Here is a 24,576-nt window from a genome sequence, read left to right on the forward strand (position 1 = left end):
TGATCTTCTCTATAACCTCACATTCTCTTGTGGGTTTAGCACTGACTTTTAAACACATCCATTTAACATCACTTCTCTCCCTAGCCTTCAGGATACACTTTTCTTCTCGTTAATCCCAATGGCTTATCTACCCCATTTTTTCTTTTCTTCCATTTTTCTTCCACTTTCATTTTTTGCCTGTATTTCCAACTGACTTCATGGTCATAAATGTTCCTCTACTGCTTTTTTAGCCCGGGCTAGCTTCAGCTAATCTGCTTCCCAGCTTTCAGTTATTCATCACATTGCCTCACAAAAAGGGAAAGGAGCAGGAGGAGAGGCATATGGGCAAGAACAGAGACAGCTACACCTAAAGAGATCAGTATGGGACAGCCTTTTATAAAAGTAGAGCTGCTAAATGCCAGGCTAAGCTGATTGTGAAACTATAGCATGAGCAAGTTCCAGGCTGGACTGGTTTCATTTCATGTGGGCAGAAAGCCAGGGTTCCTCAGCACAAGTCCATACCTCAAGAAACAGGGATATAGAGAAAGGATGTGCTTCCGACCAAACCCTTTGAAAGGGCTTCTATACCAGTTGCTGGCATATTGCAGGTCGTGTGAAAGCAGAGATCTTTGTTGGTTTATGCAGAACAGCATAAATCAGCATAACAGACAGGTTGCCCATTTAAATAGGCCATGACACACTGTCAGCTACCCTGGCACCATACTTCTGCCAAGGAATGCTGTCTGCCCTCCCCGTGAGTGTGTGAATGTCAGCAAGCTAGTTACACTCAAATCACACTTGAGTTTATACAGTTTAGCAAGTCTTTTAGGGCCAAGCACTAACCCCTGAAGTGAAGGAGTGTCCTGTTGCCTTAGATAGCTTTGAGATTCTCAGGTTCCCTTCTCATCCAGAACAAATTCATTTTTTCTTTAAAGCTTGACTGACATCATTCATTTATAAATATCCAACTATTCCAATGCCATCTTTTAATACGTAGTATTTTGCATACAGTGATGGAGGACAAAAAGAGAGTAGCAAGACAAAAGCAGCCAGCAGCGTTCAGCTAACAGCACTTAACCAATTTCAGCTCATGCATGAGAAAAGGATGCCTTACTACTACCACCACAACTCCACCTACACAGAGCTATCCTGCTAGATGAAAACTGGCACAAATTTCAAACGAGGACACTATTACCGGCAAGACTTTCCCAGTTCACACAGGCCACAAAATTTTACAAGTTTCCAATCTGAAAATTCAGATAGGCTTTGCAGCAATGACCTGAAGAGACGCATCATTGGATTATCTCACACTAGGGAAAAAACTAACTTCCAGAGTGCAAAACACTATGTTAACAAACTATGGCAGTGGGTGTGGGGTCAGTAACTCTGACCAAGGAAGCTGTGACGGTCCGGAGAGATGGTCTCGTGGAGGATCATCTTCCCAAGGCCCGGTGTCTTCCCTCAGCTGCTGGCAGGAGGGCCCGCGCAGAAGCTGTCAGCTCTTTAGTGATTGTCAGCTCGTGATTCCAGCTCAGCTCTGCAGGGCAACCTCCAGGCCAAGCCAGACCAGAGAGAGAGACGAAAGGCTCGTGTAGCTGTTCCTCACGAGGCAGCTTTATTGGTCCGTACTCCGGCGAAGGGGAGCTAGGGACCAGCAACTCTCTGCCCTTGCAGGGGCAGAAGGCTGGCTTTATAGGGATACGGGGGTGGGTGTCAGAGGGTAAAGGCCAATGGGTTACAAAGGATCTGCACAGGGTCTCCCAGAGGATTCTGGGTCTGTCTTCTTCTCGCCGTAACTTCAGAGTAGCTGCCTTCCCGGGGGGTCCTGCTGGGAGATTGAGCAATCTTCCTTATCTAAGCAGACGTCCCTCCAGGGCAGTGGCTGGGCATACCCTACAACAAACCTCACATATTTAACGTATTTTAAACTAGTAGTTTCAGCTACTTTATAGTTGAAGTATTGTTGAAAGTAACAGGTCATGAAAGTACCCAGAGCTGTTCCACACTTACTCCTTTCCTGATCCCTTTTTCCTTCTCAAGTACATAATGTTTTTTCAGTATACTTTATTAATTGAAAGAGCAATCTTCTTTAAACAATAACTACCAACCTAGGGCAATTTTTTTTTAAAATACCACCTATTCAGAGAAAGTAATAACTCAAAATACCTCAAAGGGCTGAAATTGCCTTCCTTGATGTTCAAGTAATGGATGTATGCTAAAGCCAAAAGGCTGTTAGGAGCCAAGAGAATGACAAAACTACCAAAATAAATACAAGTACTCAACATTATTTGTTTTTAAAAACATGTATTTCTCATCACAACTTTCTGGTTTGCTCCCTATCATTGCATAGATGTGATTTTACTCTCAGCCCCTTTAGTATTAGCACACTACAGTCCTTCTGTAACGAAAAAGACAGGTCTGGTGACATGGTCTGCATGGGACCAAAGGCAAATTCCTCAGCAGAAGCCCAGCATTTGTGGTGATACTGGGACAATTGGATCCTGTACTCCCAGAGCGCAATCAAACTCCATCCCAGTCTGAAACAGACCTCATTAATTCCACTTGCTGATATTCAGACAGCAGTAATTAAATACTATGAAGGATGACCCCACACTGGGCTGCCTATAGGACTCAAAGTCCAGAGAAAGGTGCACTAATTTGTCTCATCAGGTGTCAAGGGTTCTTCCCCATGACACAAGAACACAACAGTATCTCTTCTCTGTGGATAAAGACAATGATACTCTCCTTGCATGCCAAACAGAAACTACTGGGGTTTCACCATCTCTGCCCCAGCAACACCAAACAAGCGCTGGGCTCCAGCTTGCCCCAGCTCTGCCCTGCCCAGCCACAAGCTCTCTCAAGCTGGGGCCTGACCTGCGGGCTGAAGTCCCAGCCCAGCCTCAACTTGTCAACTGGAAGCACCTGATAGTCTGGGCTAGGCAATGCCCCTGGCTGCCCGCAGCCTGCCATCCTCCCTGGCTGGCACTGGTGGGGGCCACAGCTGCCAGTCCCTGTCCCCTGGGGGGTAGGTGGTTCTCTCTGTGCCTGGATAGGCACACATCTCATCCTCCTTAGGGTGTGAGTGAGTATATGCTGGTTTTCACTAGTGTATGAGGTACATTCTTACATAATTTAGATCACTAAATACGAGGATTATATCAAGAAAAAGTCTAGAGTTACGCCCATAAGCAACAAGATAGCTGGAAGCCAGTGCAGCTGATGAGGAGAGGGGCACAAAACTGACTGTTTCTGGTTTCTCTGTGAAGAAAGGTTTTCATCTCATTCATTGCTCATGTTTCTGTAATTTCTCCAGTAAGATCCCAAGCATGAAGAAGACAAATCTTTTTCAAGGCCAAGTATAATATCTCTCTCGAGTGCTGAGACAGTCAAAGATATACCTGCCCTAGGTGTTACCAAGGATATGAATTTGATAGGAAAAGAAAATTCTTGTCATTTTTTGCCTGGTTCTATTAATTCCTCTCCACAAATCATACTAATCCAATAATTATTATCTCCCTCTACAATTCTTTTTCCAAGCAGATTCCTATCAAGCATACAAAAAGTTGCTTCAATTGCCTTTCATGCTGTAATGTTTCTCTATTAGGATTATTAGGATGCTTTTCATTAGCAAGCAGCTTTTAGTAACTAATTCATTAATAACTTTTTTCTATACTCCCTACATCTCTACTTATTCTCACCACCCCTTATACCCCTAGTGATTAGGGATCCTCATTATAAATTCCCATTTATTCACTTTTCCACAAAAGCATTTTCTAAGGACCAAGGCCAGCAATTTTTTTCAGGTTTAATCAAAAGTAACAAACTTTCAAAGCCTATTCCTTGAATATTTCTGTCTATCTCATAAAGGACTTTAGCCAGGGACAATCAGCCAGTTATTGACCTACACTTAAGAGTGATTTGATTGCCAGGTATGCACTGTGTCTGAGGGTTGCACAGAGAACTAAGTCCAAAAGGCTTCTGCAAATATGTCACCTAAGTTCTGGAAGCAGCATAGCTACAGAACAGCTGCAGATTTGTGCAGCATCCTAGACTCAGTCTGTCTCCTACACAGCTGGAGCAGCTCTGGACTGAAGTTACAAACCAGGGTGCCTGCACCAACCAGGACACGACCCAAGACAACTAAATCCTTTTTTCATTTCCTTTTAGGAGGAATAGGGTAAAATAAAGATAGGGGCAGATGGGAAGCTGGGACAAGATAACCTCCAGAGGTACAGACAGAAGGTTCAATAACCAGATACTTACCACTGATTTTCTTCACAATTCAAACAGACTTGTCCTCAGCAACATGCAAGTCTTCTCCATAGTTAATTCAAAGTACTACTTTTTTCCTGCTCTATCTAGAGATTTCTTCTAGCACATGAAAATCCTTTTCATTTTACATAGAAACAGGCTGGAAAGAGAAGCTGGCTTACGACACTAATGAACCAAGCAAGCAGCAGCAAAATTAAACACCTCTGCAGGATATTCCCCTTCTTACTTACCTTCAGGGCAAAACGGCTTTAGAACACTAATTCGAAGTGCCTATCCAAAATATGAATTTTTACTAACATAATTAGCCACTAAAGCCTGACTAGCTTATTTCCAGCTCTGCTTCCTTTTCAGCTTGCAGTCTAGCTCTAATGAGTTGCTGTAGTCATTAGTGGACATTGATAATATGACTTAGTTACCAGGTGGGTGATTTTTTTTTTATATATGCTATAATCACTCACATTCCTAAATTAAACCCTGATGGACAAGGAAGAAGAAAGCAGTCTGACAATAACATAAGTAACTTCTTAAGTAGCAAGCTACTCCATCTTGCATAATTTTGCAGGGTTCATTAAGAAAGCAGGACTCATTAGGGAAGCTTTTACTCATATACAGTGCACAGGATATATAGAAACAGAGTATGAATGCCCTAATTAGTCCATAGGAATTACTTTACCAAAACACAAAGATGGTCTTCCTGTCTCTCCTAATGGTAGATAAAATCTGATCTTCCTGAGAAGCATAACCTACCCATCACACACTCTCTGTGTGCGTTACTACAAAGACAGGATGACTTGGTTTTGATGCCAGCTACTAATAAGATTATTTTATAACACATAAAAACAAAAAGAAAAGGATTGTAGTATGTTAGCAGATATATCTACCAATGTTATTTTTCTTTTCAACTCTTTGTCCAGTAACTTGAGTCCTACTAGCTTCTATTTGATTTAATAGGTACAAAGCAGCTAAATGTACTAAAAGCACCTGAAGTTTCATTGTCTTTTAGCATGTTCTGGCTTTCATTCTTCTTTAACTCTGAAAACTCAGGAGCGTTGAGATAGAACACACAATGTTGTCATTTTCTTAATCTGGTATTCGCTATTTTGCCAAGCTCTAGATCACCTCCAGCCTTAAACAGTGTACTGGCTTCACTGCAACAAATATCTTCAGATGCAGAAATGGATTTTAAAAATTTGAAGTTAAGAACTTCCGCTTCAGGTGGCTTTAGAAAATTTTGACTGCACTGTGAAACCCTTGACATTGTTATGAAAAAATTACCTGTCATTGTGTTAGTACGAGACAGACCTGAACCAAAATAAAAAAAAAATTTAAAATACTTTGAATCTTCCTAAGAATTTGCACTGCTTTCATCACTGTATTTCTTCTGAAGTCTATGACTGAACTTCTAAGTCTGGACTCAGCAATTCACATTCGTGCTACCAGTGCTAATATTTGCAATGGGTTTTTGTAGATAAAGATGGAAAGGATATCTCATCCCCACTAAATTTTAAGGGCTTCCTCATACAGTGCTGTAAATCTTCATTACAGGTTTTCCGAAGCAGAACCCTTTGAAAGACTGAAATTTAGGAAAAGGTATACATTTCGTCATCATTGGTCTTGTAAGGACCACGATACTCCTTTGGTCTTCTTAAAAGATTTTTCCAGAGCCGTCCCCACAGTAAAATAAAACAAGTTAGTTCTAAAGTCTCCCTTTTTCTATTTTTCCATATTCTCCAAAGCACAGAGGTGAATCAACACAGTCATTCTGCAGAGTATGATCTGTGTTAGTCTGAGGGCTTTCAGGTAGTCAAGTAATATTAATTATTAATAGTTCCTTTAGCCATAGACTGCACAGCGCAGCAGCCAGGACCCATGGAGATTGCCACATCAGTCTGAACTCACAGCTGTAAAGGGAGATGCAGCATTTGGTGCAATGCAGAAATGCATTGTGCCAGCCAGGGGGATGTCACTTCTGAGACAGTCGACATGAAGTCATGAAAGGACAACATTAACTCCCTGACATTATCTTCAAGCAAGTTCGTTCGCTGTTCTTCCGCACAAGTCAGTTACCATCAGAGTTTTCTGTATCAGCATGCCCAACCCCCAGATATACAGAAGAATCCAAAGAAACTTCTTTATTGACAAATCTGTTTCAATATTTCACATCACTTGGCCCTAAGACATTCACATCCTAAGCTGCTAAACCCATTTTAATTTACTTTTGCACAATAACTTCCAGTTACCCAGTGTAATACCTGAGGACATACTGAAACCTCAGAAGATGATAAGATTTGTCCAGAATATCTGTCTACTAATGACACAGTATGTCTGTTCTTTATTTTAGTGTCACCATTTTTGAACTGAAAGAGGGGAAAATATTGTGTAAAATTATCAGTGTTGGTACATAGCTTAGGCTAGAGAATAAGAAATCTTACTACTACAGTTGGTATGCAGAACCCCACAATCTGCTGAGGTGCTTTGCTTGTTGTATCTTATATGAGCTCTGCTGTCTGCTTGGAAAGAATGCATTTTGTATCTCTTTTACTGGTGAAAATCCCACCAAGGGAATAAAGCTTCTTGCTTTTAGCGTTTTCAAAATATCCTTTAATCATTATACTCTAAGGAGTAGAGGGAAATACAGATCTCTGCAACACTAAGAGAAACACATCTGAACCAACATCCCTGGACCCTGCTGACCTAACATGTTCACCTGCCTTTCGTAGACTGATCAAGGATGTGATCCAAGCCATCCCTGATCCATAACCTGTGTAGTTACATCAGTGCAATATTACTTCTTGCTAAAGCAGATTTGGCTTCTTAGCTATAGCACCAGGCTGCCCAAAGGTACAGGTACAGCTACACCATTTTTGACTAAGAACCGATGACCTGCCTTCTGTGAATACAGAGCACAAGCCGGGAGAGACCACATCTATATGCAAAGAAGTTTAGGCTGAAAAGTAGGAGAAGGCCTTTTCTATCACATCAATGAGATATTGGAACAACTTATTAAAAGAAATAAGTTCATAAATTTGATTCACTTACAGAAAGGGTTTTTTAACACAGCTGAGTAGGTGGACACAAGAATTCAGGGGATAGCTGTATGTTCTTCCAAACAGCCTGAAATCAACAATAGAGCTCTGGTGCAACACCCCAACACTGTGCTCTTGAAAGGCTGACACAAATTCAGATCTGAAATGTGAGGCTAAAGTTCAAATATATTCCTTAGGTACGTCACATTTCTTATCTAATCTTTGTTTTCCCCCGGCTAACTGATAGGCCTCTACGCGAAATCCAAGAAGATACTCTACTGAAGTCTTGCAAGATCCGTAACACTTTCCTTGCCTAGAGTTTTAATCAATGAGAGATACATTTATCCTTTACAGACCTTTCTTCCATATTATTACATTTTCCATTCATCCTTGTATACTTGATAATCATTTCCTTCAAAATTGATTCTAAAACTTCGCATACTAGATCAGACTAAAAATTCCAAAGCTTTTAAATGACAATTACTGTCTATTTTGATTTTTATACCTCATCCTCCTTCATTTATTTAAAAATTACAACAGTAAACCTGTAAGTTAATATATCAGTAAGTTCAGAATTCTTGGCTGAATATTTATTTCAAAAATCCCACCTGTCATGTTCTGTGTGCCCTCCTGGTTGCTGTGTTTAATTTTGAAGAAAGAATTAAGAACTTAACACCTCTTGAAAATTTGTAGAGATGATGGCAAATGTCTTGCAAATCTGTCACCTCTCTCAGAAATTTTTTCCAGATATTAAGTTCTGCTATTCTTTGCACACATCTTTCATTATTCTACTGAATACAAGTACCAAACTCTTCATTCTCATGAGCAGTGACAGGACTCAAGAAATCTGGCCTGAATCTGAGTCGGGAGAGGTGTAGGTTGGATATCAGGAGAAAGCTTTTCACCCAGAGGGTGGTTGGACACTGGAATAGGCTCCCAGAGAACTGGCCACAACACCAAGCTTGATAAGAGTCCAAGAAGTATTTGGATAATGCTCTCAGGCACATGGTGTGACTCTTAGGGTGTCATGCATAGGGTCAGGAGTTGGACTCGATGATCCTGATGGGTCCCTTCCAAATCAAGCTTATTCTATGATTCTATGGTTCTATATTTACAATATTTTGGAGACATAGTTTCTGCTTCTCGGACCGTAAAATGACTGGGAAAGAGCCTGCTCTTCACGCTGCCCGTTCCAAGGCCTCTGTGAACAATTCTGTTCCCCACCAACTCAGCTGGTCAATAAACCACCGAGCTGTTTCTCCTAACTTCCAAGAAGTACTGTCTTCTTCACATGGCCTACCTGAATCAGTGTCTCCAGCTCTAGCTCGGTTACACAGACGTGCTCCCGAAGAAAGTCAGCCTTCTCTGATGCGATCGTGTTCTTCTGCCTGCTTTCGAAGGGCTGCTCCAAGGCACGGAAGACGAGTCCTCCTGCCACCAGGTAAACTACCACCACGATAAAGATGGCCACCACTGTTCTCCAGTTCATGACTTTCTGCCGGCCTTGAGAAGGGGCTTCCATGGCAGCAACAACAGTGGCTCGGGGGGAAATGGAGCGTTGTGGAGATGGGTGATGCCCGTTAGTTTTGGGCTCAGGCTCACAAGCTGGCACTGGTGAGGGAACAGCCACTGAAACACAAAGTAAAAAATCTTACTCAAAATCAAATCTCTTAGGGTATGACCTTGATTTTCATAAAAAACTTTCCGAAGTAATACTTTCAAGACTTTTACATAAATCATGTTCTTCACAGAGATGTGATTCTTCTCATCTGGAAGGTTCCATGTCTGCTTTGTCCATCCATACACAATGGACACCTCAAGGGTTTGCTTTGTCCATTACCTCTAGAACTTCAACCATTACCTCTAGAACTGGATAGGCCAGTTACATATGCAAAAATTTCACAAATATGCAGAAAACCATTTATGCAAAATGAACATGAAAGTTTTAACTAGCTAGGATATAAATTACACATGGTGGTGTTTGGTGAAAGACCCTGGTAGTGATTTACATCCTTAAATCATAATACTAATAGTATTAATATTGCTAAGAAATTGAACTGTTAATGAACACTGACCACTACCTGACCTGGTATTGACAGAAACAGGAAATGCTCTGCAAACCGCAGAGCTGTTTGGCTCACTAACATAAACTGGCCCGTACTATTTACCTGGATTCACAAAACCATCACTTGTGAAAACATTCTTAGAGCCTGGAAGCTTCACAAATTTTAGCATAAATCATGTGTCAGCCAGAGTATATGAGATGTCTGAGGTCAAAGTTACCTGCCAAGTGCAACTGTGGACCTCTCACCTTGGGACTGAGACACTGTATAGTCCAGATGAGCTTAGCAATACATCAGAGCTAACAAGTCCTGACCTCCAGTTGGACTTAACAGCCTGACCACTATGTCAAGACACCTAGGCATCTAAATCAAGTTTGGGTCATCTCCAAATAATTCAGGTGTCTCATCATCACACTTCCCCACTCTGTTGCTAGAGTTACCAATGGCAGGATGAGGCTGGGTTCCTCAGCATACACTGGTATAATGGTACCACATGTAGGAATTGAAGATGCTGGATTTATTTTAAACAAAATTCCTGTGTAATCTTACCATGGTGCAGCTGCCACTGGCCTGTAATTTCTTTGAAACCAGATTAATTTATTGCATATCAGACCTAAATCACATTACAGTTAAAATACCGTGACTTTAGGAGCATTCTCTGAATTTATTCACAATGTGTCTTTGCTGTTTTGCTTAGAAATTAAAGCAGAAAGATTTACAACATCCCATCAGAGTGGCACGGTAACCCCATTGTCTAAAATTTAAACATACAACATGATTATACTTTGAGTCTGAAAGGGGCTGCAGCTCCTCCCCAACAGAAACCATTTTACGATACTGAATAATTTCAGAACTCCGGCTTCTACTACAGCCACATTTTCCTCCAAGTAATACATCTCTGAAACACTGCATGGAGGATAGAGCTTCCAGTTTACTTGATAATCAATCAACTGCAGAAATCTACAGTTGCTTTATACTTACAGTTAATATTTTGTTTCAAAAATGATTTAGAGACTCCAGATACCAAATAGATTATAAAGGATCTAGGATCAGAGCAAAAACCTTTGTGGTTGATTCCTTTTTTATGTATCTCAGTTTTGCAACACCCTGTGGCACAGCTGCTCAGTTCGACCATCAAAAGATCATTACGGTTCCCAACAGTTATTTAGCCAAGATGGAGTGACATCCAACTTTCTCTTACCTCCAGATATATTTCATGTAAATATTAAGAACTTTAAGTGACAATAAGAAGAAGAGTAACAGTATTAAAAAGAAGTCACATTTCTTGTAAGATATCAGTATATTTATTCTCTATGTCTCCTGAAAGTATTGTTGTAATAAATGCAGTGAGTTTCAGCAGGAAACATCAGAAAAGTATGCAGAAGAAACATAAAATATTGAAGTTGTATGAAGCAGTTAGAACTTCCCTTTCTCTATAGGCAAGTATCTCAAACCTGAGTCACAACATCTTACTGAACTAAATTTAAGTACTCACAGAAGTGGCCCAGCTGATGTAACTCAGTGTAACATAGCTTCCATAGATTCCATGGAATTCAATCAATTTGCATTAGTTAGAGCCCATAACTACTGTGTACATTGTGAACCAACACAAAATCTGGAAGCCTGAGGGCTGAATTTTCACACTTGAGATTACTCAGCATCAGGATCCAAGTCTCACATGGTAAGAAGAGAGCAGAACTCACATGAAAGAATGCTATGATATTTCGAAACAGGTATCCACCTTACCACAACTAGTATAGTCCAGTGTAGACTAGGTAAGCCTCTCAGTGGAAAGCAATGCCTGCCTTTGATATGCCACAAATGGTAAGTCAAGAAGATGGAAGTCAAGAGCTGGTATCATTAGAAAGAATTTGTGGGTTTTCTTTTCCTCTCTGCTAGCATAAATGTTGTTTCTCATTCAAATAATGTTTCTGGCAAAGTGTTAGTAACAGCATTACAGTAAAATCATGGCCTGTTTGATTTTGTCTTCTAAGGAAAATGCGTTGTACTGATCTAAGAACAAGATGGGAAATCTATGGTAGAGAACATAAAACATTCTTATAAATATTTTGTCACTTAAACAACTTAGTGTATTACTGTGCTCAGCTTGCTTATCTCTAAAAAGAAGAGAAGAACTGTCTTAGTTTTTCATTTTCTGCTTTTAGTAATAGCTACCCTAAGTGAATGTAGAACTGTTGATCCTAAAGTATTTTATATTATATAAACAAATTCACAGAAAGACTGTCCTAAAGCAGCTACTTAAGCAACTGATGTATAACAGAAATGGTCTTCTTACAAAGCTGATGCACAAGGCACAACTGCAGTCAATACTGCAGAGATTTTAAGCAGGAGCGAGGTATTGGAAGAACAGTGCAGATACTCCATCTAGGAGCTATCCCACTCTTTACAACAAGACACTGGGGTTAGTGACTTAAGCACGTGGTAGGAAGTCAGAAATCCTGATTTCTAATTGGAACGCTATCTTTGTGAAGCTGTACTCTCACAAAAATGCTGCCATTTGCCTTTAAACCATGGTTTCATCAACTGCATAAAGAGAAAATACTGCTTACTTTTCTAGCACAAGTGCCCTGGAAGAGTCCATGTCTGAAAATAAGCGCTACATAAACTTTCAGAAGTTTAAGAAGTAGTTTTACTAAAATCAAAGGATGGACTACATTGGCAATTCAACAATGTGCAGAGGTATACAGTTTAAAAATATAAAGGACTACATAAATTCTTGCATTTGTAGAGATGGTTTAGACCATAGTTTAGGACAAACATAGAGCAAAAGAGAAGAGGACATGTTTACAATAAATGCAGAACAATCCCTACTTCATTTGTTCATGTTTTTTCAAAACAAGCTGCTGTTGTAACAGGCTTTTCCCCAAACAGAGTTTCATCCATATGTGTTTGTTAAATCATATCAAAGAACACCTAATCTGCCTCAGTGAAAGCAATGATAGATATCCATTCATATGCATGCACCATAATCTCATAGGTACAGGAACCCTCAAAGGAACACTCCAGTGTTTCAAAACAGGCATTATCCCAGTACAAGGATGCCAGAGAGCAAAGAAAGGTAAGTTCCTGATGGTTTGCTTCAAAATGAAGCAACTGAAGATATTGATGTTACAAATGAAATTGCAATGTTAGGATCTGTACAGTTGTTCACATCTGACATCTCCGCATTACCTGTGCTTGTACTGGTAAACAGCACAGCCAGGGCTCCCACTGATGTGTGAGAAGCTTAAATACCTCAGGTTTCTGCTAATACTGATGAGAATTAAGGAAGCAATACGCTCACTCACCATCAAGATGATGGGGTAAAGCTGAACAGGTTAAAGTTGTAGGCAATTCTCTCCTACAGGGAGCAGAGGGCCCAGTGTGCTGGCCAGGCCTAGTCCACGGCAGGGGCTGCTGCATCCTGGGGACTGGGTCACAGACATCACCAAAACACTTCCCAGGCTGGCACGGCCCTCAGACTGCTGCCCGTTCCCGATGTGCCACATAAGGGGCAGAGGAAATGGCAGCACACAGTCTGAGGGTGATTAAAAAGGACTTCAGGGCCTTCATATGTTTGGTAAGGGAAGCTGAGGTATGGGTTATGTTCTCCTCTATAGTTACAGTTGAAGGTGGCAACATGGGAAGAAATGGACAAACTGAGTCTATGGCTCCACAGCTGGCATCATTGTCAAAATTTTGGGGGTTTTGACAATGGCATGGTTCTACACAGCACCAGGCATGCTGGTATCTGACAGGATTCACCTTTTTCAGTGGTGGTAGAGAGCCTTTGCTCAGGAACTAGTGGGGCTCACTGGCAGGGCTTTGAACTAGATGTGAGGGGGTAGAGGGGCAGTATCAGGCTTGTGCCTGGCAAGATGTGAGAAGATATGAAAATAGATAGAGGGACAGGGTGCTAGTGAGTGTTCTTTGCAGTGACTCTGAGCTGTGCTAGCCACCCTGGACCACACCTGCAGTCTTACGGAGATGAGCCAGGGACTCCTAACAGAAGCCACAGGGAAACACCAGGAAAATATCTGAAAGGAATAATGGGGTGTTCCTCCAGGAAGGCAGCATGGCAATCCCCAGGAGCAAGATATTGGACAAGGAAGACAAGAGACTGGTATAGCTGTGGCTGAGTAGGGAACTGCTGGTCAAACTACAAGTAAAGAGAAAAATGCATAGACAGTGGAGACAAGGACATGTAACCTGGGAAGACTATAGAAATAAAGGGATGGGGTAATGCAGGCCAAGGAAAAGCCGGAACTGAACCTCACAAGGGGTGCCAATAATCACAAGAAGGGCTTCTACTGGTATGTTAACCAGAAAAGGAAGGTCAAACAAGGTTTAGCGCCCTGATAAACAACACTGGTAAACTGGTAACAACACATGAGGAGAAGGCTGAAGTACTCAACAATTTTTTTACCTCATTCTTCAGTGACAGCCTCTCTTTTCACACCTCTCAAGTGGATGGACAGCTGGATGGAGACTGGGAGAGCAAGGTGTGTGGTTTTTTCTTAGGTGCTAAGGATCAGGTTCATGACCACCTGAGAAACCTGAATGTACCTAAGTCTATGAGACCTGATGAGACCCATCCCAGAGTTCAGAGGGAATTGGCCAATGTAGTTGCCAAGCTATTCTCCATGGTACTTGGAAAGTCATGGCAGTCAAAAGAAGTCCCAGGTGACTGTAAAAAAGGAAACATTATACTCATCTTTAAAAAGGGTAGAAGGGAAGGTACTGGGTACTACTGACCTGTCAGCATCACCTCTGTTCGGAGATCATGGAACAGATCCTCTTAGGAGCTATGATAAGGCACGTAAAGGACAGAGAAGTGATTTGCGACAGCCAGCACAGTTTTCACCAAGGGCAAGTCCTGCCTGACCAACCCAGCGGCCTTCTCTGATGGGGTGACTCCACCAGTGGACAAGGGAAAGGCTACAGATGTTATTTACCTGGACTTCTGTAAAGCCTTTGTCACACAACATCCTTCTCATCTAGGCTGGAAAAAGATGGATACCATTGGTGGACTGTTAAATGGATAAGAAATTGGTTGGGTCACTTGCAGAGGGTAATGGTCAACAGATCAGTCCCGAATGACCTCAGTGACAAGTGGTGTCCCTCAGGGGTTCATACTAGGACCTGTGTTATTTAATATCTTCATTAATGACATAGACAAAGGAATCAAGTGCAGCCTCAGCAGATTTGCAGATGACACCAAACTGAGTGTGTGGCTGACACACCTGAAGGACGAGGTATCATCCAGAGGGACCTGAAGAAGCTCAAGACGTGACTCCATGAGAATCTCATGAGGTTTAACAAGGCCAATTACAAAGTGTTGCAGCTGGGTTGGGGCAACCCCTGGTATCAACACAGGCTGGCGATGAACAGTTCAGAGCAGCCCTGACAAGAAGGACTTGGGGGTGCTGGTGGATGAGAGGCTGAGCAGCCCACTAATGGATAACATATAATCTTTCACTCCAAGGCTGTGGCTCATCTCCAGACAGAAGTTCCTGGGGGATGTGGTTATCTAGCATTTGCTTCCAGTCTCAAATCTTTCCCACAGACTCCCCAAGTTCTTTCAGATAAGGACTGCTTGAGCTAGGATAGCAGGGCTCTGCCTGGGAAGTCACAGCAAGTATAAGACGTATGTTAGAGAAATAGTGGAGGCAATCTGTGTATTAAGCTTTCATCTATATGAACTTCTCATGAATATGTCACAAACAGAAAATGCATACAGATCTGTGAATCAAGGGAATTGGATGGTCTAACAGGAAGCAGGTGGAAGTAATGAAACATTCAAGTTTCTGTTTTTCTGTAACCAAAATATCATTAAACCATCAACATTTTGTGTTTTGAGGATATGGTAAATCATTTCCACTACCTCATTTGCTTTTTATTCCATGCCCCCTCACCTGCCATTCTTCGTCTCTTTCTGTTATGCTTTTTAACAGGTTTTGCAGAGAGCATCCATTTAACCAGCAGAATGAATGTTGAATTTTTAAAACTGGGCATTCAAAAATCAGATGCTGACTTAGAAAGTCTGGCTTTTAGAACAAAAATCCCAGTAGACAATGATTGTGTTTGCCTTTGTGTTTGTGCAGCATCTTTGCATGATGTGGGCTAATTAACAGGTGACATTACAGCTGTGATCAAGAAATGGGAGAACAATCCTGCCTGCAGGCTACGATTACATATGGTGCAGAACACTAGTATCCCTGTGGCAGTAGTTCTGGACTGAGGAATAAGAATAATAAGAATTGCTGTCTGGGGACCACAGGATTCATACAGCCATGGATCAAGAAAACTGCTATCAGTGTTGACATGTTTTACACCAGTTTGGCCCTGGTCCTTCTGCCTATCCCCAAGGCACACAAACTGAGCAGTGAAAGTCATCTCAAGCCTGCCACACAAGGGGAATTTCACCCTACTGTTTGTACGGCGCTTTGCTGTGAATTGCCACTGAAGTGAGAAGCATTACTATTGCATTTACTGTTCATGAAAGCAAAGCTTGACATACTGTTTGTTAGGAAAACACAGAGTGCCTCAGAGCATAGAGCTTTTCACTGCAGCAGCACCCCCTGGGTTAAATCTAACTCTGTTTTCCCTGAAGAGGATTCTCTAATGCAGCATTAGGGCTGCTGACTTCAGCAACATCTCAGCTGTCTGCTGCAAATGCAGTCATCAGCAGCAAGGCATTCCATCTAGTATGAGAGACAGGTAAAGGCAGAAAGGGCAATACACATTAAACAAAATAGATTGGATGTGCTGTTAGAACAAAAGTAGCACTGATTTCTCCTAGTTGCCCCTTTCCCTGAGTGGGGTGGCGAGAAGGGAGGAGTATGTTAGGTTACAAAACTGCTTAAGGAATAAAGGCATGTTTGCTTCCTATTATAGGGTAATGTTAGTGAAATAAAAGTTCATAATACTGAGTTCTCTCGGTGGGGAGAGAAATGTCAACAATATGTATCAGAGGGAATTATATCTGACCATTGCCATCCCTGGCAGCAGCTTTGGGAAGTATGTTGTACCAGAAGGATTCTGCAATTTCTGTACCATTTGTCATATATTCCCATCTAGTACTCAAAATAATGATTCTCAGTAAGCTTCCACAAAAATCTACATAATTCTGCTGCATCAGTTATAATTGAAAAATACTAATTAATAGCTCTTGGAATACCCCAGCTATTTAATTAATCTGGAACATAGTTGTTATGAGAAAACAAAAAGGCACTGTTTTATAATGTCTTTCATTCTTTTTCATTAGAAAACTACATTTTAGGCAAAAAAAAAAATCTTAAATTGGAACATGGTAGAAATTAAGAAATCAGTATGGTCTGAGTTAAGGTGTCTTTTTAGAAAGAGCTTCCCAATAATGAGAGTCTTCATATAGTGGTGATACTGGTGGCACTGTCAATCATCAGAATTAAGGAGAACCTAAGCCTCTTCTCTCTTCCCAAAGAGCTTCTTTAGTGTCAGACAAGAACTTAGTTATGCAGTAAGTAATTAGAATGAATTTCACCTTGGACTGAAGGACAATGTCACTCCTATCTGAAACAGTTTTTTCCAAAGAACAAATCTTATGGGAATCTTCTCCAGTTTCTACTGCCCATACTACCAGAGTATTGCTGCTCCCATTTACCTGTGCAGCAAGTGCCTGACAGAAACAAGTACTTGGCTATCTGGTCTACATGACAGTGTATTTCGTTTAGGTGGCAAGGTGATAGGAGCAGGGTGGCTACACTGGTGGTCTCTGTGGAAGGCCTGGGGCTGCCCCTTTCTGGACACACTGCTGATTCCAGTGGACCCACCACAGGACACAGCTGAGCCCATCAGTGAAACTGGCAGCACTTCTGTGAAAGCATACTTTAGAAAGGGAATATATTGTGCAGACTTTGAAGAATGATGAAAAAGTGTGAGAAACAATCCTAAAAACCAAAGTCAGTGAAGGAGAAAGAGGTGCTCCAGGAGCTGTAGGAGATACTCTCCTCCAGCCTGTGAGTTTTGGAAGAGATCATAATGGAGTTGGTATTTCCTTGGAAAATTTCTCTTCACTGAGAGGATCACACCAGAGCAGATATTCACACTGCAGCATGTGGAGGATCCTAGTCCAGGGCAGGCTGATATTTCCTGAAGTACTGCTACCTGTGGAGACACCATGCTGGAGGAGGTTTATGCTAAAGGACCACAGCCCATGGTATGGACTCATGCAGGAGCAAGGAAAAAGTATAAGGAGAAAGGTGCAGTCTAGAGGAGCTAGACCCACCAAAAACAACCATTCCTCATCTGCACCAGGTGAGGTGGGGAGGAAAAAGAAGAGTCAGGAATGAAGCAACTAAGCTGGGCTAGGAAAAAGTAAAGCAGGGGAAAGTATTTTAACCTTCATCTTCATTTCTTGCCACCCAAATCTATTTTAATCAGCTATAAATCAAATAAAATTTCCCCAAGTCAAGTCTTGTTTGCCTGTGATGGCAATCTCTAACTGATCTCCCTGGCTTTATCTCAACTCACAAACATTTCCAATCTTATTTTCTCCCCCTCTCCTGTTGAGGAGGGAGGAGTAAGAGAGGCTGGGTGGGCATCAGGTAGCCAGCCAAGGTGAACCCACCACAGACAGTTTGCACAGATGCAATAAAGATTTTGCAATAAAGATGAGGACACAACTCAGACTGTATTGTTCAGCACTGTTTTTCCTCTGAGTCTCACCAGTCACTTGCATATGGATTTGGTGAAAAAGTCATCAGTCCATGCGCTAAGTATATCAATGTATAAATCAGGATTTAAACTACAGTGGTGAACAGGAGTTAGCTACCAGGACAGCAAACATCCTTCCAACAATAATGCATTTTTTTGTCACTCTCTACTTGAACTGGGTCAATTTGGAACACAAACATTCATTTGTCTTCTTGAGTGGATTTGATTTTTTCACTTTTTATCACCTTTCATTCTAATTTTCCCTTCTCAAACGTAAGCATTTTATTTCACTCACTTTCTACACACATTTAAGAAAAATGGATGCCAGCAGCATACATTTTCACATAAAGCTAAATGTCAAATTGATTAAATATTTCATGCTGGCAGGAAGTGCATGCATATGTAGCCAATGAAGCAGCAATTCAATGGGATGTCTCTGACAATTCTAAAATAGTATAAGAAAATCCCAATCTTCTTGTATTTGCTAAATGACCTGAAATCGGGTGCTGGGTAAACCTGACAAGTTGGATTATTTCTTAATCTAGTTGTAATCAGTTTAACAAGTATGTAAAAGATTAAAAAGTCTATGCAATTATCATTCCCCTGAGCTATGCCATGTCCCTCTGCTTTGTGAGGCTTTTGTAAAACTCTCTGCTATTCTACAATTTAGCAATTCTGAACCTAGTGTCCCTAAAGAGATAGAAAAATATATGTCTCAGCTAATTTAATTTTAGTCAAGAAAGTGTAGTGAGACAGGAGGGTCAGAATACCATTTTCATACTTACTTCTGAAAGACAGCACCATTTCTGATTGTAAATGTTTTAAAACACAGAAGAATGGCAGTTCAAGCATCTCACAGGAGCTTTCAAAGCAGGGAAAGGGGAAACTGACAATGGAAGCCTAGGAAAATATAAAGTCTGAAGGGCTAAATCTAAGCGCCCTTAACCATAAAAACCCCAGAAAATCTCACTCCACCAATAAGTTTGTTCCTAAATTAGTTTTTGTATATGTCCTTATTAATAGTCAACGCAGTCATCTTTTCAACGTCCCACATCAATTTCCATTGCAGCCTTCCAAAGTATTTTCTTAATATAAATTAAAATGCTGTTTAGATTATATGTAAAAAGGTAAAGTGTAATCTCATAAATGAAAATAAGACACTGAGTAACTAAAGAGGGTGATGAATTCTTTCCTAGATCTCTTAAGAACAGCGCAAGAAATAACTGATTAAGCTGTACCAAGGAAGTAGGGGAATATGTATTAGGGAAAAGTCTACCTACAAGGAGAACTAAGCATGGGAACAGCCATCAGTATATTGAAATGTCCTTTATTGGAAGTATCTAAGAACAGGTCATAAAATCATCTGCCAGAAATTGTCAGTGTTATCCATGTCCTGCATACCCCTGTGAATCCAAGAAGAAAAGCTACCAGTGAAGGGTAACAGAGAAAAATGCCTAATGTTGTTGTATTCAACACCTAGGATCTGTAAAAAAATAATGAAATGTTAAAGGTATATTAAAGGAAGAAAGAAAATTCATCTTGACATTCTAGTCTCAAGCCCCAGCAGGAAAATGCTCTTGAAATCCTTTTCCTCCCCGTCAGTGTAAGATAGGCAATCACACCTCACCATTCCTTTTTGTATCAGTTGTGCCAAATCTCATAGCGTTTCACAAATAATAGATAAACCCCTGTGACACTGCAGAGAAACAATACTGTATGTGTTCACAGTTTCTCTCATGGAAACACCACCATAGAGAACTTAGCAAATTAATTAAATTCAAAAGTAATTTCAAAAATTGAATAAACAAGCTCTTTGTCACACGCACATCAAGAAGGTACAACGATTTGTCATCAATGTATTAGCAAATTTTCAAGTTCTTTTAGGGGACATGCTCTTTTCCACTGTACATTACAGAATGCTGGTCTATCTGTTACAAGATTAATAGACAGCCATAAATAAGATTCCTTTCTTTTGTTGGTTATAAAGGAAAAATATGATAATCACATGTAAGCTGCTCTGGATGATTATTTACAAGAACTTCCAGATTCTGACCCAGGCTCTCCTCAGTCAGAACTGCAGTCTGAGCGTGCCTGTGAACTTAAAATGGACTGCCCAAGAGTTACTTTCTTGCAAACACAGCCTTAGAGATCCTGTTACTGAGGCTATGCAAATGTCAGGGAAACAACAGGAAGCCCGAGGCTGGCTTGAGCAGGTATCTGCCAGGACTTACCCACTGACATTAAAAAAATTCTCTGCAAAAGTCACAATCATGGGATGCTGGGATACTTTCCCCTCCCTCCTCCCTCTCCCAGGCACTGCGCTATTCTAATGCATACGTGACAGCTCACTGGTCAATAGAATGGATGTGCTAAGGCAGGACATGAACTCCAGGAATAGCTGAAAGCATCAGGGTTTTTTTCTAGTTTGGCTTCAGGACAGCAGTACTCAGGGGGGTTCCTAGCTAACACTGGCATTAGCACGAAGATGCACGGCTGCTGACACCATTTGTAGCACTACTTACAGAGCTGCCAAGTCCGGGCGAACACTTGATAGAGGTTTGTCTTGTGCTGGAGTGAGATTGTACACTCACTGCTGGAGGGCAGTTTGAATTTTGTTCTCCTTGCTTTGCCTTCTCTCTCTCCTGACCTCTCTTCCACCCTGCCTTCCTCCAAATCCATCCATCTGCTCTTGTCCCTCACTTCTCTCCAACCGTGCTGGCAGCGTGGGAGGTAGCACACCCATAACTCCCTGTTCAGTTCCTCTTCTCGGCACTACCCTTCCCATTGCCTCCGATACCTGAGCCCACGTTCATGTGTGACAGGGCTCATCAATGAACTTCAGGTATTGGGAGAATAAAAAATAGAGCAGAAGAGCATTACAGTGAGGAGCAGGAAGCATACTGAGGGGAGATTAGAAGTGATTGACAGGGGCAAGTCCCAAATATGGAACCCTCCTGCTTCAAGACTGGTGACTGTGTTTGTTCCAACACACTCATTGGCAGCAGTGCTATCATCAGCTTTATGAGGCTATTTATAGAGAAACTGAATACAGAGAAACCCATGAAAAATTCTCACCTTTCTCTTCCTGAAATAAGACTAAAACCAATAGATCATGCTAAAACTTGTTTCCCTAGCAATAGATTGGTAATTCTTGTTCCTGCTAAAATTGAGAGTTCTAGTTCACGCAGGTCTCTGCTCTGCCAAATAGGAAGCAAGTGCTTTTGGGTCAAGATCTTGAGGTGTAGAGATGACTTTATGAAAAAGAGTTGCTGTCAGAAGAAATGACCATACCATTGTTTTTTCTCATTAGGTGACATACAGAAAAACTGATTTTTTTGTCAGTATGGTACAAGCACCAAGGAATAAATAGCTGCTCTCTGGTTCTCTGCGGATTTCACCCTTCAGTGAACACCAGACAGGTTGAACAGTGATGCTGCTATTTATCCATAATCTTCTTTTTACAGACTAAACCAAAATTTTTCATTGAATCATGTGCTCTGGATGAAACAAGTTGTCTAGTTTTCCTCAACAGGAAGTGTCCCAGGTTTCCAGCAACATTTAGGAAGAGTCTGATTCTCCCACCACAAGTTTTCAGTGTGTTCCCCTTCAAATTACCCACAGGATGATGTAGGTTCAGGGGTTTTGCTGCGATCTTCCAAATATCCTATCCCACAGATTCAGAAAAGAAATTCAGCCAGTGGTCTCATGGCCAGACCAAATAGTCAAGGAAACCTAAGTCTTGGAATTTAGCATAAGAAGGCCTGTGTACAAAGGGAAGGACATTCTTATTGAAAGAAACCTAGCAGTAAAACAATGTGGAAGAGACAACAAAGCAAAGATTCATGCCGGCCCTCCTAGAAGGAAGCTATCTAACTTACATTTGAAATGTGATTGATGCTGGCTGTCTGACAGAGGTACAGCCTTACGCTGGAGTGATGGAATTTCTTGATCACCTCAGTCATGAGAAGGGGACTTTAGCAGCCCCACTGACCTTAGTAAAGACTGGACATCAGGCTATGGTGTCTCCCCCAGTCTGACTACGGATTAGGATCTATAGAAAAATACTTTGAATTCAAGCAAATCTCATTAACAATCTACCATTTCAATTAAGCGATAATTTCTCAAATTTTCTGTGCAACAGCAATAAAAGTGGATCTTTCCGTGTGATAATGGTCAGAAATCATAAGAAGCACATTGCTTGGGCTGTTTTTAGTTCACTGAAGCTGTACTATTTGCATAACCTGAGGATCCAATCTATTTCATGGTCTTAAGTTCTTATACACATTAATAGTCTTAGTTAAAGTGAGTGAAAGCCTTCCAATACTTTAAAAACCTATTCTGGAACAGGATGAAGAATACATATAGGTAGAAAAAAAATTAATCTGTGCAGAAAAGATCTTTCACAAGGACAAGAAAGTTGCTGTTTGAAATGCATTTATACAGCATAGGCATTTTTATATTCTCTTACTCTAAATTCTTTCTAATATAAATATTTTTCTTTTACACTTTCAGTGTGTAACTCAGGAGAAACAACCCTTGTCTCATTTCTTTCCTTTACTGCAACTTGGAATACAACCCATTAATCTGTCAATACAGATGTGGTCAAATTGTTCAGTGCAGCCTAGAGAATGATTCTGCTGACCCTAAACCAGATGTTTACTGACAATTCTCCTGGCTCCATAACCATACTTGGGTATATCTTCCTTAACCAAAGCAGGTCCTTAGAAACTTAGTATACCTTAGAATTTCAGATACCTACTTATATTTAGCTGTTTTATTCTCCAACTAAGTCACACTCAAATGGTGTAATTCAGTTGCCCGTCCATATCATACCCTACCAAGTGAGAGGTTATAGGATATCCTAATTGGCCTTAGCTGTTGCTCCAGAAGGGTAGAAGTCTCCCTTAGGTCCATTGTTATATATACCAGGCCTATACAAGTATCTCAGCTACCTTAAAGCCCCTTAAATGTCAGCAGATGCCTAATTTTAGAAAACCGAATCAACAAAAAATGTCTGGTAGCAATGAGAAATTCAGGTCACAAAAGCTACATGTCATATATCATTGTAACCCAATAAACAGACTCTGTTACCTGTGAAGACAAATTAGGCTGTAGCATCATGAAGAGGTGACTCTGGAGTTGCTTCTGGAGTTGTCATCACTGCCACTACTCAAGGCCTCTCTGCTCAGTACTTTCTTGTGTAATCCAAACTTAGCAGTGTTAACATTTAAGTAATCAGTGATAGATCTGGGTTAACCTAGAAGAACACCTTTGAGATGTGAGAGCTTCTTCCTGCATTTCAGCTGGGAGCTTCTGCAGTACCATTTCCTTCATAATTCTTTCATCAATTAGGTTTTTCACACACAGTAGCTAGTGACTGTCTTTTGTTTCTCTAAGATGAAAAGCTGAAATTTGAGAGGTTAAAAGCCCTGGACAAGCTGTCAGGATGTATTTTCTGTTTTCAAATCATGCTAATATTATTATATTAGAGTATCAAGTAAGAAATAATCCAAACACCCTTCAACAACATATCACTGAATCTTCAGAAACTCAGTGGCACAAGTTTAAGGTGCCAAAATCCAAAATCCTCATCCAGTGAAGTCAGTGGCATGTTGTTTTTTCTTCCTAGGGAAGAAAAGATGAGTCAGTCCTGCTGAGACATGAACATATGGCTCTAACAAACCTAGGTACCCAAAGCCTGATGCTTAAAGCATGCTGATGAACCTGTAGGACAGTGATACCATAATAACTTGTACTGCTTTCTAAGATTTTTTAGGGTGTTGTCTTTTGTTATTCCCTGCTAGCAAAACAGTTTATTGTCTTCGGCAAAGTAAGTGTCACACAGTCATGCATAATGCACAGATTACCAGGAAAAGAACTGAAGCAATTTAAAGATCTATTAAATGCATCCATTTGGGGACAGAATAGAGGAACAAATGGAAGAAACATTAAGCATGTTTCTCCAATGAAAGACTAGGCAAATAAACAGATCATCATCTAGGACAGATACTTAATTCATGAGATAAAAATATTTTGTAATATGTCCATGAGATTATTTATAACGTGATTTAGTTTTGCTCGCAGAGGAAGACCTTGATACATGCCTGAGGAACAAATAGAGAACACAAAGATATTTCAGGGATTTTTAAAATATTAACTAGGATACATGCTTACTTCTAAAAGGCAGAAAGAACATCATGTGCTTGAAAACAGTGAATTCTAGGCGAAGGCAGCCAAACTCATCTTTATGTCCACACATTTATTTTCTTTTCACAGCATTTTCAGCTTTACCACAGGTACACTCTGTTCATTCTGCATTTTCTGCACTTCTGTCAGCAGATCTGACCCACTCTTTTGTAATCCATATTTCCTGAAGCAACTTATCTTGTCTCTCTTTGTTAGGTCTTTATTTCTTTTCACATGCTTTCTTAAATTTGAAATAGCAAACTCACAGAAAATGCTAGACCTAAGTATGTCTGGATTTAAAAGAAAAAACTGAACCACACCCAGGCTTTGCAACTGATTACTACTCCTATTCAGGA

The 24,576-nt window shown here is 40.8% G+C and overlaps 1 protein-coding gene across 1 annotated transcript in view; it reads right to left on the reverse strand.

The window, feature by feature from the left end:
• The window catches only part of KCNK10 (potassium two pore domain channel subfamily K member 10), a gene marked incomplete at both ends in the record, with an annotated part of 56,898 nt that overhangs the window by 25,065 nt on the left and 7,257 nt on the right, over positions 1-24,576 (reverse strand). The window contains one exon of the mRNA XM_082284430.1: positions 8,578-8,906. Within this exon, the coding sequence (XP_082140556.1) occupies positions 8,578-8,906 (329 nt within the window). The remainder of the gene's footprint in view (positions 1-8,577; positions 8,907-24,576) is intronic.

Source organism: Coloeus monedula, assembly GCF_965178545.1.
Source record: "Coloeus monedula genome assembly, chromosome: 6".
Classification (NCBI taxonomy): domain Eukaryota; kingdom Metazoa; phylum Chordata; class Aves; order Passeriformes; family Corvidae; genus Coloeus; species Coloeus monedula.